General features: G+C 41.8%; 1 protein-coding gene across 12 annotated transcripts in view; it reads left to right on the top strand.

The window, feature by feature from the left end:
* Nucleotides 1-14,366, top strand: part of TRIM2 (tripartite motif containing 2) — a 122,577-nt gene that overhangs the window by 68,948 nt on the left and 39,263 nt on the right. For 6 of the 12 annotated variants that reach the window (XM_074866647.1, XM_074866643.1, XM_074866646.1 and 3 more), the window contains one exon: nt 13,012-13,193. In XM_074866647.1, coding sequence (XP_074722748.1) covers nt 13,060-13,193 — 134 coding nt within the window. In that variant the 5' untranslated portion in view covers nt 13,012-13,059. Of the gene's footprint in view, nt 1-1,715; nt 1,734-1,837; nt 1,976-8,106; nt 8,462-13,011; nt 13,194-14,366 lie in introns of those variants that run through there. The other 6 variants (XM_074866651.1, XM_074866640.1, XM_074866650.1 and 3 more) reach the window with 5 other exon arrangements.

Genomic DNA, 14,366 nt, shown 5'->3' with positions numbered 1-14,366 from the left:
TACTAGGATTTCTCAATTGCTTTTAACAGCAGTGCCTAGAGCTGGTTACTTTACATACACAAAACGGGTTTTGTTGTTTACTGTGTATAACCTGTATCAATAACAGCATGGTACATCTTATCACAGTCATCACAAGGACTACTTCTAAAGTGTCAGGCAGTTCTTACATCTGCTCATGGAGTCTGCAAAGAGAAGAGGATGCCAAGATCTGCTTCTGTTCTCTGACTGCAAAAGATTCAGTCTATATAAGCACTATCTTGCATCTCTTTCTTTACAAAAATAGCCCTTATCCAAATTAATGGCTTGCTATGAAAACTTATTTCATACTATAGAAAGGTACCTAGTGTCACAGATACAGTCAAATTAAATAGTTGAATTGTGTGAAGCGTTAAGACATGGACTACCTATGCTTGCACAGGATCTGTGTTCTGTGTAGCTGGTGCCTATTACAGTGGGATTCTGGTACTTGGAAGAGATTTCCAGGTGCTATCACAATCCAAACGATAATGTGGCTGGTTTAAGACCATATTGTTCTTAGCTGTCCTGATGCCAGTGCTTTTTCCAAGTGCTTTTTTTATTTAAAAATACAGCTGCATTCACATGGTTATTGTTTTCTAGACTGTCTCTCAATTTGCTTTTCATGTACTTAAAAATGTACATCTTTTCCTGTAAAGTAAAATGGGTATATTTTCATATACAAATGAATGTACTGCATATCCTAGTTCAGCCTGTGAGAGTCTTAAAATTGTGTCATATGAGTGGTTCTACTTTCCTCCTCTTTCATTAGCTGTTGCTTCATAAGTTGTGATGTCAGTCAAAAAGACTGATACTCATGAAGGAAGACATATGTGAGGATCTTCTAAGAATGTAATTTTTGCAGAAGTCTGACCTACATCAGTGCTGGGCATTTGTTTACAAGCAGCCTGGCAATGCCCCTGTAGGAGCCTTGGGCATCTAGCCTGAATCTGCCCTGCATGATGAGAACCTGGAAGAGATGTCTGAGAGAAAGCTTAGGATAGTCATTTTTGGAGATGAAGGATAAAGGTGAACAGCTTTTACTATTGCTGCTCCTTGCAGCTTGTGTCAGGTGTAAAATCTTGTACCTCAAGGAGAAGTCTTGAGGCAAACCTGGGCTGAGCCAGAGTAGCTGCTTGGTAGGCCCTGAGAAAGGGCCACTAGGGCTGCACACTCAGGGGTATGGTGGGCTTTGCAGACAGATAACTGCATCTTACTGTGGCTGTAGTGAAACTCTGCTGTGGAAACACATACTGGGAATTGATGCGTTTCTGGAGATAAGGCACAAGATAAGGGGAGCACTTTGTCTCTGCTGTAGAAAGGTTTGAGCTTTTTCCCATAACAACAGTTCTTTAAATAGGAGCACTGGCATGCAATCAGCAAACAAGTGTCCTTGCTGAGGACTGGAAAGACGTGTTTACTGGGTGAAGTTCAGCCATTGGGTGTTTCCAAGTTTTGAACTGCTGGAGCTGACTACTGGTAAGTCAAATGGTGTGACCCTGTGAGTGTGGAGGAGGAGGACGCAGTGTCGCAGCTGGCATGCTCAGGCTTTGTGCACTTGGAGCCTCTTATGGGAGCTGTAGATGGCTTTTTGTTACTGTTATTTGGTCAGTTCAGCTCCTGTGCCTACAACTATTGTTAAAACCCACAGAGCTCCTTTTGCCGAGGTTCTTCTGACATTGTTTCTCACCATTGCTGGTGCTGCCAGACTACCTGCTGTATGTAGCTACATGTTTACCTACTTGCTGTGAAAGTTCAGCTCAGCGTTGTGTTTTTGCCAACACAAAGAGCCTGCCTGGGTAAACCTCTGCTTGCCACCTAATGCTTAAGCAAGGTTTCCTCTGAACCCAAGGATGGTATAAATGTTTAGACATATTGCTGTGTTTTTGAACGACATTTCAGTTCAGAAGAAGACTTAGCAGACATAGAAGGTAACATCGCTTCTGGGCAAGAAAATGAGGTGGGTACTGTACAAAAGCTAAGGTAAATATGGAGGTGCAGCAACCAATATTTTGTCTTTTAAACAATGTAAGTGCTGCAGAGGATGTGAGCCCAAATTCAGCCTGCTCACAGGCTGGAGAGGGGCTCTTCCTTCCCCTCCCTTCTAGTCCCTCGCCCAAGATGTGTTTTTGGCAGAAACCTTACCTGCTTAGGCTTCCTGCCTGCTGTGTTCTGTGTGCTAAGACAACGTGAATTCCTTCACTTTCTGCCTCCAGTTTTTTGCTTTTTTTAACGCTTAGATTCTGTCTGCTGTTTCTTGCTGTGAAACACCTATTTTTTTTCCTCCGGTTTATTTTCCATATGCCGTATCTGCTGGGGAGTAGGATTTTGAAGGCTGCAAGAAAAAAATTCTAACAGGCTGGTAGTCTCTAAGTTAATTGTGTGAAGAAGTTACATAGCATGTGGTGATTGCTGGGTGCTGCCTTCTCCCTTGCTGATTTGAACTTTGTGCTAGTTCAACAAAATCCTACTGAAGTAAATGGAAACAGAAGCAGAGGAACTTCACTTTGCAATGGTGAACAGCGAATATATGACTAAGCTCCACTACCTGATATGTATCACGTTTCCTAAAGGGAGAGTTGCAGAACTGTAAGATCAAGTGGAGATGCAGCATGGGGAAGGTCTAGAGGAGTGTCTCAGGAGGGAGTGGAAGGGACGGTCTCTGAGCAGTTCAACCTTCCCTGCACAGCTCAGTACCAAAAGCACTAAGCATTTGCTATTTGCTTTTACTTTTCTTGCCATTGCTCAGCAACTGGGAAGAAAATGCCTAGAGCATTTTTCAATGTACCTTATATCTAACAGTGTGTAGAAAAGGCTAGGGGGGCCTCTTTCCAAATAGATTCCTGCTGTACCTCCAGTCTGTACTGCCTGTTATCCTGTACCTGGAGGGGTTAACGATTAGTATGAAGTCTCCATGGAGCACTTTTATTTCAAGTAGCATTTCAGATCAGATGTTTATGGAAGCAGCAGGATTTGATGTGCAGTGATAATTATTAGTCAGTTCAGTTTGGTTTTACTTGAGCCTGTGTACCTAGAAAGGTTGAACAGAGATCTGTCAGCGTTCACAAAGTAGGTAGGCCTAGAGAGTCAAAAATGTACAATTGTAAGGGTGATGTTAACAGCACTAGGTAGTTAATCAGGGTAGGGGGGTTTCAGTATAGATGCTCTGACTTGCTGCTTTGGATGGCAAGTGTACAATTTAAAATCCTTTTACTTAGGCCTGCACAACATCTAGCCCCTGAAATAATTACTTGGACCTACCTCACTGTGGATATTTTTTTTAATAATTCACCTGAGAATATGACGTTTTATTAAACATGGACAGGGCCCTAAATGACAGCTCTGAGGCTGTCATTTAACCTGATATGTGACCGTTTAACCCTATCATTTCCCTTGGCATACCCTTTCCCCCTTATTTCCTACCCCTTTTCTGTGAAATCTCATTTGTGAGAACGTTGGCCATTTGGTCAGGGATTCGTGGACTTCCACTGCAAGCACTCAAATTGTCCTTGCATGTGCAGTAAATCCAGTGTGCTCCAAGTGTGTTGGGATTTATTGTGCAAGGTGCTGAACCAAAATGAGGTCCTGAAAACCTGAGACAGACAAATAGACTTAAAGTAGGTATCATATTTCAGTTGAGTGATGACTGTGTGATCACACGAGCTCTAATCTGCCAGTCTTGTATCTTGGTGTGTGCAAGGCAGCCACCAGCAGGTCCCCATCCAAGGACAGGACAGCTGGGAGATGGGGCCTGTGGGGATAGAAGCAGGACTGTTGCACCACCAAAGGGTGGAGGAGAAAGGGGTACTGCAGAGGCAGGCAGAAGTTGTGGGGATGGGGAGAGAGGAGAAAAGGGGGTATTAGATGCCTTTCCTCCTCCACAAATTGGGAGTATAAAGCATTAGTACGTTGATGTTTTAAGAGGCCCACCCATGTATTTCAGGTGTTCACCCTGTTATAAGCTTTGATTACAGACTGAGGAAAGGAAGGAGGAAAAAGCAACAAAGCATTAAACATGTAAAACTATTAAGCAAGGCTTTCATTTATAGCAGTGGTTTCTATTCCTGTTGTTCCTGTGCCTTTAGTAGTTGAAAGCTTTTAAAAGAAACCTAATTCATGACATCAACTTCTGACAGTGGTGCTGAAGGTGAGCCCATTGCCGTGCAGAAGAAATGCCAGAATACAGCGCTTGTTTCTGGTGACCGTAGTGCCTGGCCCTGCTACCTCAATGACAAATGCCCAAAAGGGGAAAGAAAGAACAACACAGGGGAGAAAAGCAGTTCGTGTTTGGTGCTGCCTGACTTGCAACATCAGTGCCGGAGACAGGCAGGGAGTGCAGTCGCATCAGCCAAGCTCAGGCTGGCTGAGCAGGGAGGCAAGGCTGGCTGCAGTTGTGCTTCAAAAGCTGCAACCTTGGCAAGCTAACCTAGGCATAAGCAGAAGGTAGAAGGAACTAGAATAAGGTGGCAAAGGCACAGGAGGATGGGTGCTGGCGGGGCTGGGAAGGTCTCCAGCATTACATCCCAGGCAAACCTTTCAAGTTCTTTGCCTCCCAGGCTCTGACAAGCCATGTGTTGGGTTACAGGCTTCTGGGCAAAAGCATCTGCTCCACTGGATCACAAGATGGAGGAGTGATCGTGGCTCCCGGCTATGGCTGGTAGGGAGAAACCAGGGCCTAGCAGAGCTCCTTTCATGGCAGATGTGTCCTCTAGCTACAAGCCCACAGCGGGAGGAAGCTGTGGCTCTTCCCAGCACATATGAGCCTCAGCCTGGGCTACTGGAGAATGTGGAGTAAGGGCTGGAAGATTCATTTGCTCTGTGGGAGCTGCTGGGTCTGCATGGGTGCCCAGCTGCAATGGGGAAAGGTAAAGGTGCCTTCACTGACGCTGTCTCATGAGGATGACTGAGGGCCCTTGATTCCTGGTGTGGGCATGGTCCCACAATGACAGAGCTTGGTTGTGTTTCACCCCACTTGCTTTCCTGGCGCCAGGGTCAAATTAAGGATGTGGAGCTGGATGACGGTTGTAACAGCCCATCCTCTCCTATATTTGTGTTCCCAAACTAGCCCTCATTCCCAGCATGTCAGCTTTGGGTAATTGATTTCTGGTCTCTCCCACCTCTTATTTTCCAGTCAGTTTTAATTGCCAGGACTGTATTAGCTGACCTTTTAGTTTGGGCTAACCCAATAATTTTTTTTTCTGCTGACCTTAAAATCTGTTTTGTACAGCAGGCTGAGTTAGACTACTCTCCCTTCAGTCAATTTATAGTACAGGCTTCAGTTCAGACCATTAATCTTAACCTGGAGTGTTTGGATGACGTTTAATATTAGGGAAGTATATACCAATATTTATGTACGGTCTGTAAATTAGCTGTGGGGTTTTTTGGTAGCTTACTATTTATGGGCTCCCTAAGAATATGTATTCAGGTTGTGTTTGGAACAGGGAAAAGAGTAAATTATTCAAAAAACATGACATTTACAGAGGATGATAACAGGGGCTAGATCATTCTCCATGGCACAATGAATGTGGCATATGCTGTGTATTTTCTTCTCCAGAATTTACTTTACTAGTCAGCAGTGATTCAGATAATTCAGCAGCAAATTTCTGAGGGAAACTAGCCTGTTCTTTTTTTTTTTTTTTTTTAAAAATCAAAACCAAGCACATAATAACAACCCCCACTCCCATCTCCCAACTCAAAAGACATACGCATACAATAAACCTATTTGAAACAGGGTGATAGTAACTGCTATGGGGGTAAAGTGCAAGACCATTCACTGAGCTATGAACCCATTTCCTCTTCACTGGGGAGAAGAAACCCGCATATCAACATTCAACATGTAAGAACAAAAATCTCAAGGGAAATGCTATGATTTTTGTCTCATTTTCCTTGCCACAGCACCACACTTTTGTTTTGTTGAAGAAGCAGGATTATTTGCAGAATTATCAGTTCATTGTCAGCAGGCAACTTCTCAGAGATGATTATAAGAGAACTGCACTTTGAAGCAATCTCTCATTTGGAGGTGTAGATCCCTGTGAGTGGCTGCAGCTGCGACTCCTGTAGTTTCCTTTGGCCATGAGGTACGTTACGGGATCGATTTGATTCAAGGGGTATGTAGTCCTTACTACCGACCATAAATGGAAATAGTAATTTGAGCAATACTTGTCATTCTGTTTTAGTGTACGTAAATTTTGATGCTTGAAATGAGCAAGGAAAAGCAAGCAGCTAAGTGGTGTCTGCATGCTTCTGTCCAAGAGTCTTCCACCTCAGCTCTGGGGGTGCAACTCCTGAGTTTTCGCTCTTGATTTTTGTTTTAAGTGTGTCTTTGTTCCAGCAGCAGAAACAAAAGGCCTTGAATCTTCTTGTGGGAGTGAAATGTGTTGCTTGCTCTTCGCAGTGGGGGTTTTTTAGACAATTTAAAAAGAAAACAAAAAAAAATCTCCAACCAAACATAAAAAAAGCACCCCTCCAAAAATATACCTGAAATCTATTTAAAATTGTGAATCCTGCTGTGCAGATGCCTGCTTCTTCTGACCTGCTGAATGTTGGAGCTAAAATGAAACATATCTTGTTCTCTTTCTTTGACAGAGTTCAGCACGTTGAGGGAATCAGAGGAGCAGTATTTTGGCACAAGCACCAAAAATCCTAACACACGCACACACGCTGCCTGATGTTTCATTTCAGGTTATAAACTGGATTACAACATACTTTCGCCCTGTGGGCATTACCCAGGGAAACCAGGCTGGATCTGCCTGATGCATAAAACCAATCTGGCTAAATGATTGCCAAGTGAAAAGTAAATTATATATGCAGAATCTATATTTTAACAGGAATGTAGACTACATTTCCGTCATACTAAGTGATTATTAATACTATTTACCTCATCAGTCCAAGAATGGAATAAATACTATATTCTGGAAAATGTGCTTAAAGAGTTTAGGACATTTTAAACTTCTAAAATAACTGTATGTGTCCTCATTAAGTCAGAGTAGCACAGACAGTATTTAAACCCCACATTTTTTCTTGTTGATGCAAATGGACCTTTGTGTCCTTTTATTTGTGGGAAGCTTTGTTAGCCTCAGTTAGCTGAAATACTTGCATATGATTTGTTTTTTCAAAAGAAAAGATACACTGTATTTAGAGATGCAAATACTACCTTGTCTTCAAAACCCACCAGCTGTTATACTGGAAGACAAAGCTAATTCTATGTTGCTTTACTTCAGTAGTGTCTGTGTATTCACAAGCATCTTTTTAACAACCTTCTCTGCAGAGCTAAAAAATACCAGACACCAAAACTCTTTTTATTTCCTTTAGTAATAGCCTAGTAAAATCTGAACTGATCTGTGATTTTAAATTTTTTTTTAAACAATAGATTAACTAAGAAAATATAACTTTGCATTAATGTTTGTACAAAAGTTGAACACACTGTTAGCTCTGATTCTCAAGTTCCTTGAATTTGAGTTTACTAATTGCTGCCTTAAATACTTGAGTCTGAGTCAGGTCAAATACGAAGCTCTGTAGAAGAAAGTGCTGCTGGTTTGTGTGTCAGTAGCACAGCTTTCTGAAGAGGTTCTTTGCTTCTGCTTTAAACATCTGGAGAGACAAAGAGTGTTTGTGGGGTCTTTTGTTGTTGCTGGAAGTTGGAGCAGGGAAGAATTATGTTCTACGAAATACCCTGAATCCTGGAAAAATCAGGGTGGAATCATTAAGTGTTAAGCTTTATCTGCTTTATAAACGAAAGTGCTTTCGTTTCATCTGCGGTGACTGTCCCTGTAATGGATGTTACGTAATATTTACTCTCCCCTTCGGATTTAAATCCTTTTTCCGATTTGCGAGTAATATTTGCATATGTATTTCTTAGCTGCATTGACATGCCAGATGCACAGTGGTAGCTGTCTCCGCCTGCTAATCCTGTAATAACATTCTGGTGACCAAATTCAATGGCCCTGCGCGGAGCCTCGAAACAGCTGATTGCTGAGTAGGGAGGAAAAAAAATAACCCAGCGAATCTCGTTGCAGCTCTCTGCTGCATCCCTATCCCACAATCCCTTGCACCATTTGCTGCAGTCTTTCTACACAGGCTGAGTGAGAAAAAGATGTGCTAAATAAAGATTGATTGGTTTGAATCCTGAAGGGGTCTCCCACTTGTAAATGACCCGGGGGAAAAAAAAATTCATGACGACTTCACTGGGCCTCCTCTTATTCTTCCATTTTTCTTTCCACCTGTCCTCTTCGTGGAATGGAGCGTCATTCCTTAGAGCACAAAATCTGTTGTGCATCTAATAATGACTATGCTGTGATAGGGATTCTTAAACAGTTTTACGCGTGAGGCTTGAAATATTAACAGATGATGGTTTGTTCGTTTGGATTACTGCGGAACTGCAGCTCCGTCCCCGCAAGGATTTTATCCTCAGCACTGCACTGATTAAGCTATTTTTCTGCAAAGATGGGTAGGTCTGAAATGCTCAAGTTTGCTCAGTGTTATTCCTGGTGGCTGCTGCTGGGTTACTCCTTCTGTTTTGGCCCCCGATCGTTCATTATGCTTCTGCATGCTGTAAGAATGAAGAGGGTTGCTGTGTTTTAAACAAGGCACCAAGCTGATTGCAAGAGTGGGAGAGAAAGGAATGCAAATTTAGCTTATCAAGCCTTTTACACAAGTGTGTGACGGTTATGATTATTAATTTGCTTGGTGAGTTCTGTATCGGCTAATTTTTGGGGCTGCTGCTAGAAATGGCTTGAATCTGTTCTTTATTCCTAAAGACTGTGGACAGGGGGTATATCTGTTTGAAGGACTTTTAAACCCCAGCTCCCACGATCCTTGAAGCAACATTATTGAGGTTCCCCACCCTTTCTTACGGCTCTCGAGGCCTAACCGTTCCTTTGGAAACGTTGCCATTGGAAACCTATTCATTCATAATATATGAATAGACCCTCTGGGTTGTGAATACCATTGATAAGAAGAGGATGAACAAGCTGCAAGCAATTTGTTCTCCTCAGGCTGTACTTTCAGGCTAGTTGCAGCTCTGGCTGGGTGGAGTTCGGTGATAGCAGTGTGTCACCAACAGAGAATTTTGCTCTTTTAGGAACAAATCCTGGGAACTGAACAGAGAGTTTTAAGTTTTCCCAATGTCTTTTTCTCAGGCAGGCCATGGAAACTAATAGAGAATTCGATAACTGTTGAGGAATTCCAGAGCTCATTTGAAGATACCTGTAGAAAGGGTGCACTTTCCTATTACGTGGCTCTATTTATCTGAAACAACTCTTCTGGAACTGTTATTTGCTGTACCCTAACATTTGGTTTTTTTCCTTTTCTAATGCCATAGGACGTTCTTTTCATATGGGTGGGGCCGCACCCTGACTTTCGTTCCTGAAGGCATGCACCGTAGCAGCGCAAGGCTTTCCACTAGCTTAGAGAGCCATTGTTTTCTCCTTTCTTTGCTGTATAGTGTATTTTGAATCAAAACTGATAGTCGTATCTCCAAGCAGAAGGACAAAGAACAATGTTAATTTTGGGGTGGCTGGAAAGATAACAATCCTTGAGCCTCAAGGCGGTGACAAAGGGTATATATCTCAGAACCCTTTTCTGCACTTTATTTAGCAAACCTGAACTGGGTTTACAGTGTGTGCTTCTTATAGATAAATGGGTGGGGGTTCATGTCTTGTTTGGTGCAATGTTTCGTAAACCTTTGGCTTTGCATGTTTAAATTATGAAGTGTAACTATATGGAGAAGTGATTCTCAGACTTGTTTTCAAGGCTCATGCTTCAGATGCTCTTTATTAGATTGTGAAGAGAGAATGAACCTCTGAAAAGAGCTCTGACAGTTTCTGAGCTCAGAAGATGCTACTATAAAAAAGAATGTTTTTCTTGTAAAAATAGTGTTAGTTTGCAAAATCTCCCACTGCTGATACATCTGAAACTTACATTGCTGTTTTGAGGAACTGCCCTGAGCACTGCCCTAAATAATAATAATAAATACTGTCTTTGGTGAAATTCAAAAGCATCATCTAAAATCTCCAGCTTTTCCTTAAATAGTCTTTGATTGTACAGTACTTCCATTGAGTCAATGGGCAAAATCATCCTTCTCGTAGCTATATCACATTCATCAAAAGTGCATCAAAGGTGGGGTTGGCTCAGGGAAGCTGCAGAATCATGGAAATTCCATACTCAAATTTTTTTTTAAATTAACCACTTGTGGAAGAAGTTGTTGTACCAGGTAGTGGCCAAAGCTTGAAATGTACTGATGAAATTCTATTTTCAGGTGCATGTTTTAAACCTGGTTTATGTGAGCACAGGGGATAAATGACAATCATGGCCTGCTGTGTTCCAGACAAAACATCAAATATTAAAAGCACTTATTTCTTAACTGTTAATGGTTTCTTTCACTGACAAAGCTTGAAGCATGAACTTTAGAAAATTAAAGTGGCTGACATGAGCTTTGTGTATGAAATTCTAAGAATCAATGAGATTGGGGGAATGTAAAAGACCAAGATGAAGATCAGATGAAATCAATATGAAATTTTTCAGGCAGCAGTAGTTTTCCTTGTGTAAACACTATTTGCTGGTGTAGCTGTACTTGATGGTGGAAAGATGAAATTACAGAAAATATCTGGTTGCTAGAGAACTTTCTTCTGTTAAATGACAGGCAGCATTCACTGGATAGTCTTTCATATCTTAAGTACAATTTTTTTTCAATAGTCTGTGCTTAGGCTATAACGAAAAAATTCTACTGTTCATAATGTACCGGTGTCCAATTTGGAAACAGTGCTTTTGATAAGAAGTCCTTCTGCTTCTGATTATCTTCCCTGTTTTGTTTGGGTCCCTGCCCCTAACTTTTGGGTAGGGAGAGTGGGAGGCAAACACAGCTGCATCAGTGGTAAAATGAATTTTCTTTTGAAACACCTCACTGAAGTTCTGCATGTTATGCTGCCAAATGCATGAATATGTTAATGCATATTTGATAGTCTGGTCTTTCTACTCCGTTTTGTGAAGCCATTTTTAAGTCAAGGTTTTAAAAAGTAACACGGGTTCCTAACTGACCTCCAACAAGGTTTATTGTATGTGATTTATGGCATTAAACAGGTGAAACTCATTTCTGTTTATGTAATACATTTTATCTTACTATGGGGAAAGGTGAAAAAGTGAAACAAATGATCAATCCTGAAATCATGCATTTTTGGGTCATGAACCAACACGGTATTTTACAAGTATTATATCAATTTTTAACCTTTTAGATTCCCCGTTCTTGGAAAAAAAGGAAACAAAAGGGCCTGCCATAAGCGTTTTCTATTGAATTAAATGTCAGTTACTGCTGTTGGGTATTTTAATTGTGAATAACTTTATGCTGCTATTTGCTAGCACGTAGGTGATTCCCCAGGAACCTGTTATCAGGGGAGTCAGTACAGCATGATCCATAATCACTGTCATTATCCTAGAAATAGCCACTTGCTCAATGTAGTAAGTGAACTACAGGAGGAACCACATGAGTTCAGCTCTCCCATATTAGTGTGCCGTGCATTCATCACAGGAGGATGATCTGATGTAACACTGCTGATAAAATGCTGCAGGTCATGCAAGTCATTGTGGAATTGACCTTTGAATGAGCGTGATCAGCACTGAAGCAGAGGGCTTGTTAGTTCTGTCTTGGAAAGCCTGAACTGCCCTCAAGCCACACATCATATTGTCTGAAATGGATGACTAAGAACGAGGGTAGAAAATATTTAGGGAATAAGTCACTACCTCAGGAGGATGGAGCCCATCTGGGCTGGCTGCTGACACAGAAGGGGAGCCCCTGTTTCGTGGTGGGTGCAAGAGGACTGGCAGAACTCGGTGCTGCGACAGAGATGCTGTGGTCAGCTCCCCAGGGAAGGGGTCCTGAACCTCCCAGCACTCCAGTCTGCTAGGAACTCTGGTGGAGACGAGTTCTTGCTGGGTCACCCTGTCAGGGCCTCTGCTTGTCAGGTTTTCTGAAACTATTTTAGCAGGCTGTGTACTTTTCTCTGAGGTTGCTTCCTTCTTTTTCCTCCCATCTTCTCTTTCCACATATTAATTCTGTTGGCTATAATCTGTACCTCCAGCTGAAAAGAAACTAAGTTTTTCTTTCCTGTGCCGTGTTCCAGGACAGGTGTTCCAAGCCTGCTGGCTTTCCTTTAATCTGTGATTTTAATTCTGTCAGTCAGTAGACCTTTTTCTTACCCTTTTATTTCATGCTTTATATGCTAGGGTTATGAAGAGTCTTCAGTCCTAGAAACATGATTCTTACAACTCTCTCTGCCTAGAATGCCATTTTTCTTTCATTTATTATTTGGATGCGCTTTATGTGTCCTTCACCCTACCTTTGCTGATTCTCAGCAGCTATCAGTTGCCTCTTCTTTGCTCTTTTATTGTGAGGATTTTCACTTCATCTACCTCGCCCCTGTAGCTGATGCAGAATTTGAGCACTGCCTTTACAGGGGCTGGCTGGTTCTGAAGGTCACTTCTTGGGGGCTTCCTGGAGTCCAAACCTACCACATCTTTGGCAGTACCAGCACGGATAAGGGAGAAAATTGCTAGGTGAACCATTTTCAAACTCTGTCTGTGACGCAGCCATTTGTCTAGCTGCTGCAGTTCCAGTTTAAGCATTTTGCCAGCGGTACTGTAGACATAAGAAATCCTGTGTTTGTTAGCACTTGCTGAACCTACTGGCACAAGAACTTTTTTTACGTGGGATTTCTTTAAAACCAGACAGCCCAGTAACTCTCAGTCCATAGGCAACATGCCTTTCCAGAATGCCTGCTCAGACAGTGTTACGTGTGGTGTTGTAGACTTGGCTGTTTCCCAGGCTCTCATCAGTGATAAGCCATTTTGGCTTAATTGAATTGGCTTAATTCTTCACTGTTTTGGTTTTGTATGGAAATATGAATTCCTGCATAAGGATGAAACATGACTTAGTTGTTGATTTTCTTATTTCATGGAGTTTATAAGCCATTTTTCTTCTTTCCTCTTTTCCCCACCCCACTTCAGCAGTGTGCAGGGTAGAAGGGAACAGGACCCATATGTCAGTGGTCTAGGATGGCCAGTGAAGGCTCCAACATCCCAAGTCCTGTGGTCCGTCAGATTGACAAGCAGTTTCTGATTTGCAGCATATGCCTGGACCGTTACAAGAACCCCAAAGTACTTCCCTGCCTGCACACTTTCTGTGAGAGGTAAGTCCTTCCTCATGCTGGTAACTAAGTATTTGTGTCGTGCCACAAGCACAGAACAATACATCCTTTAGTGGACAGGGACTTTACTTGTAAAGGTCATGTTAAGCCATGATAAAGTCTGGGAAGGCTGGCGAGGCAGGGATGTAGAAAAACACTGTTATTTGTGGCAGGCAGGAGGAAGAGACAGCAGAGCATTATTTAGAATACATTCCCTTTATGCAAGAGTAAATAAAAAGTAAATCCAATTAAACTAATGAATACAGTTACCACAATGTGAAAGGTGATGGCGGTCAGAATTTGGACCTCAAATTAATGGCCTCAAATTTATACTGATTAGCCTATAATTAGAAACAATAAAAACCTTTCTTTGTTGATTTACTAAGCAGAGAAATAATTATCCCATCCTTTAATGTCCAAAGGTTCGACATGATATATACATTATTAATAACCTGTGATTAAATGTCTTCATTATTCTGCAGCTTGGTTGACTGAAGTGGAAAAACTGTCTGAAAAGAGATCTGATAAAACAGCAACCTGCCTTCTACTGTATTCAGCTGAATGAATTGAATATACATAGTAATACTTTAATGTTATATTATCCATCAAATGGTGGAGAAAATACAGCATTTGCAGAAAAGTCAGCTGAAGAATTATTGGTTAGAGTTCTTTATCTGATGATGGGATGCCACTCTTTCGATTATATACTGAAAGGAATTTTAATAAATGATATTTTGTGCAAACATTTAGTTCAGGAGATTTTCACCTCTTAGAATTGTGGTGTGCATATCTAATTTTGCACAGGGAACAAGAAAAATTGTGCATCTCTGAGTGTGTCAGATGAACTGGTCTTTTGTGGAAGAATAGGAAACCCTGACTTTACACAAGTCAGCAGTGAAAGTCTCACTGAAGTCAGTGAAGTCAAGATTTTCACCACCATGTCTTAAATTGCTTAACTTCTGTTCACGTGTAAATCCTAAGGCCAGCTTCTGATTTTCACTGTAATCCTCTTATGCTGATCTGGTTATGGAGAGGGGTTGGAAGAACTCTTCCAGTGTACTGCTGATGGGCAAAGCCTAAGCTTTCCTTTCACAGAGCCCTTACTGGGGGGTCAGGAGGAGAGCTGCCAAGGGAGGTTGAAGAGTGGTGCAAGCAAAGCTCTTGGAATTGGATAAG

This window comes from Strix uralensis, chromosome 4 (genome assembly GCF_047716275.1).
Source record: "Strix uralensis isolate ZFMK-TIS-50842 chromosome 4, bStrUra1, whole genome shotgun sequence".
In the NCBI taxonomy this organism is placed as follows: domain Eukaryota; kingdom Metazoa; phylum Chordata; class Aves; order Strigiformes; family Strigidae; genus Strix; species Strix uralensis.
Note: the sequence above shows the minus strand (reverse complement) of the source record. Positions and strands in the feature narration are given on the sequence as shown.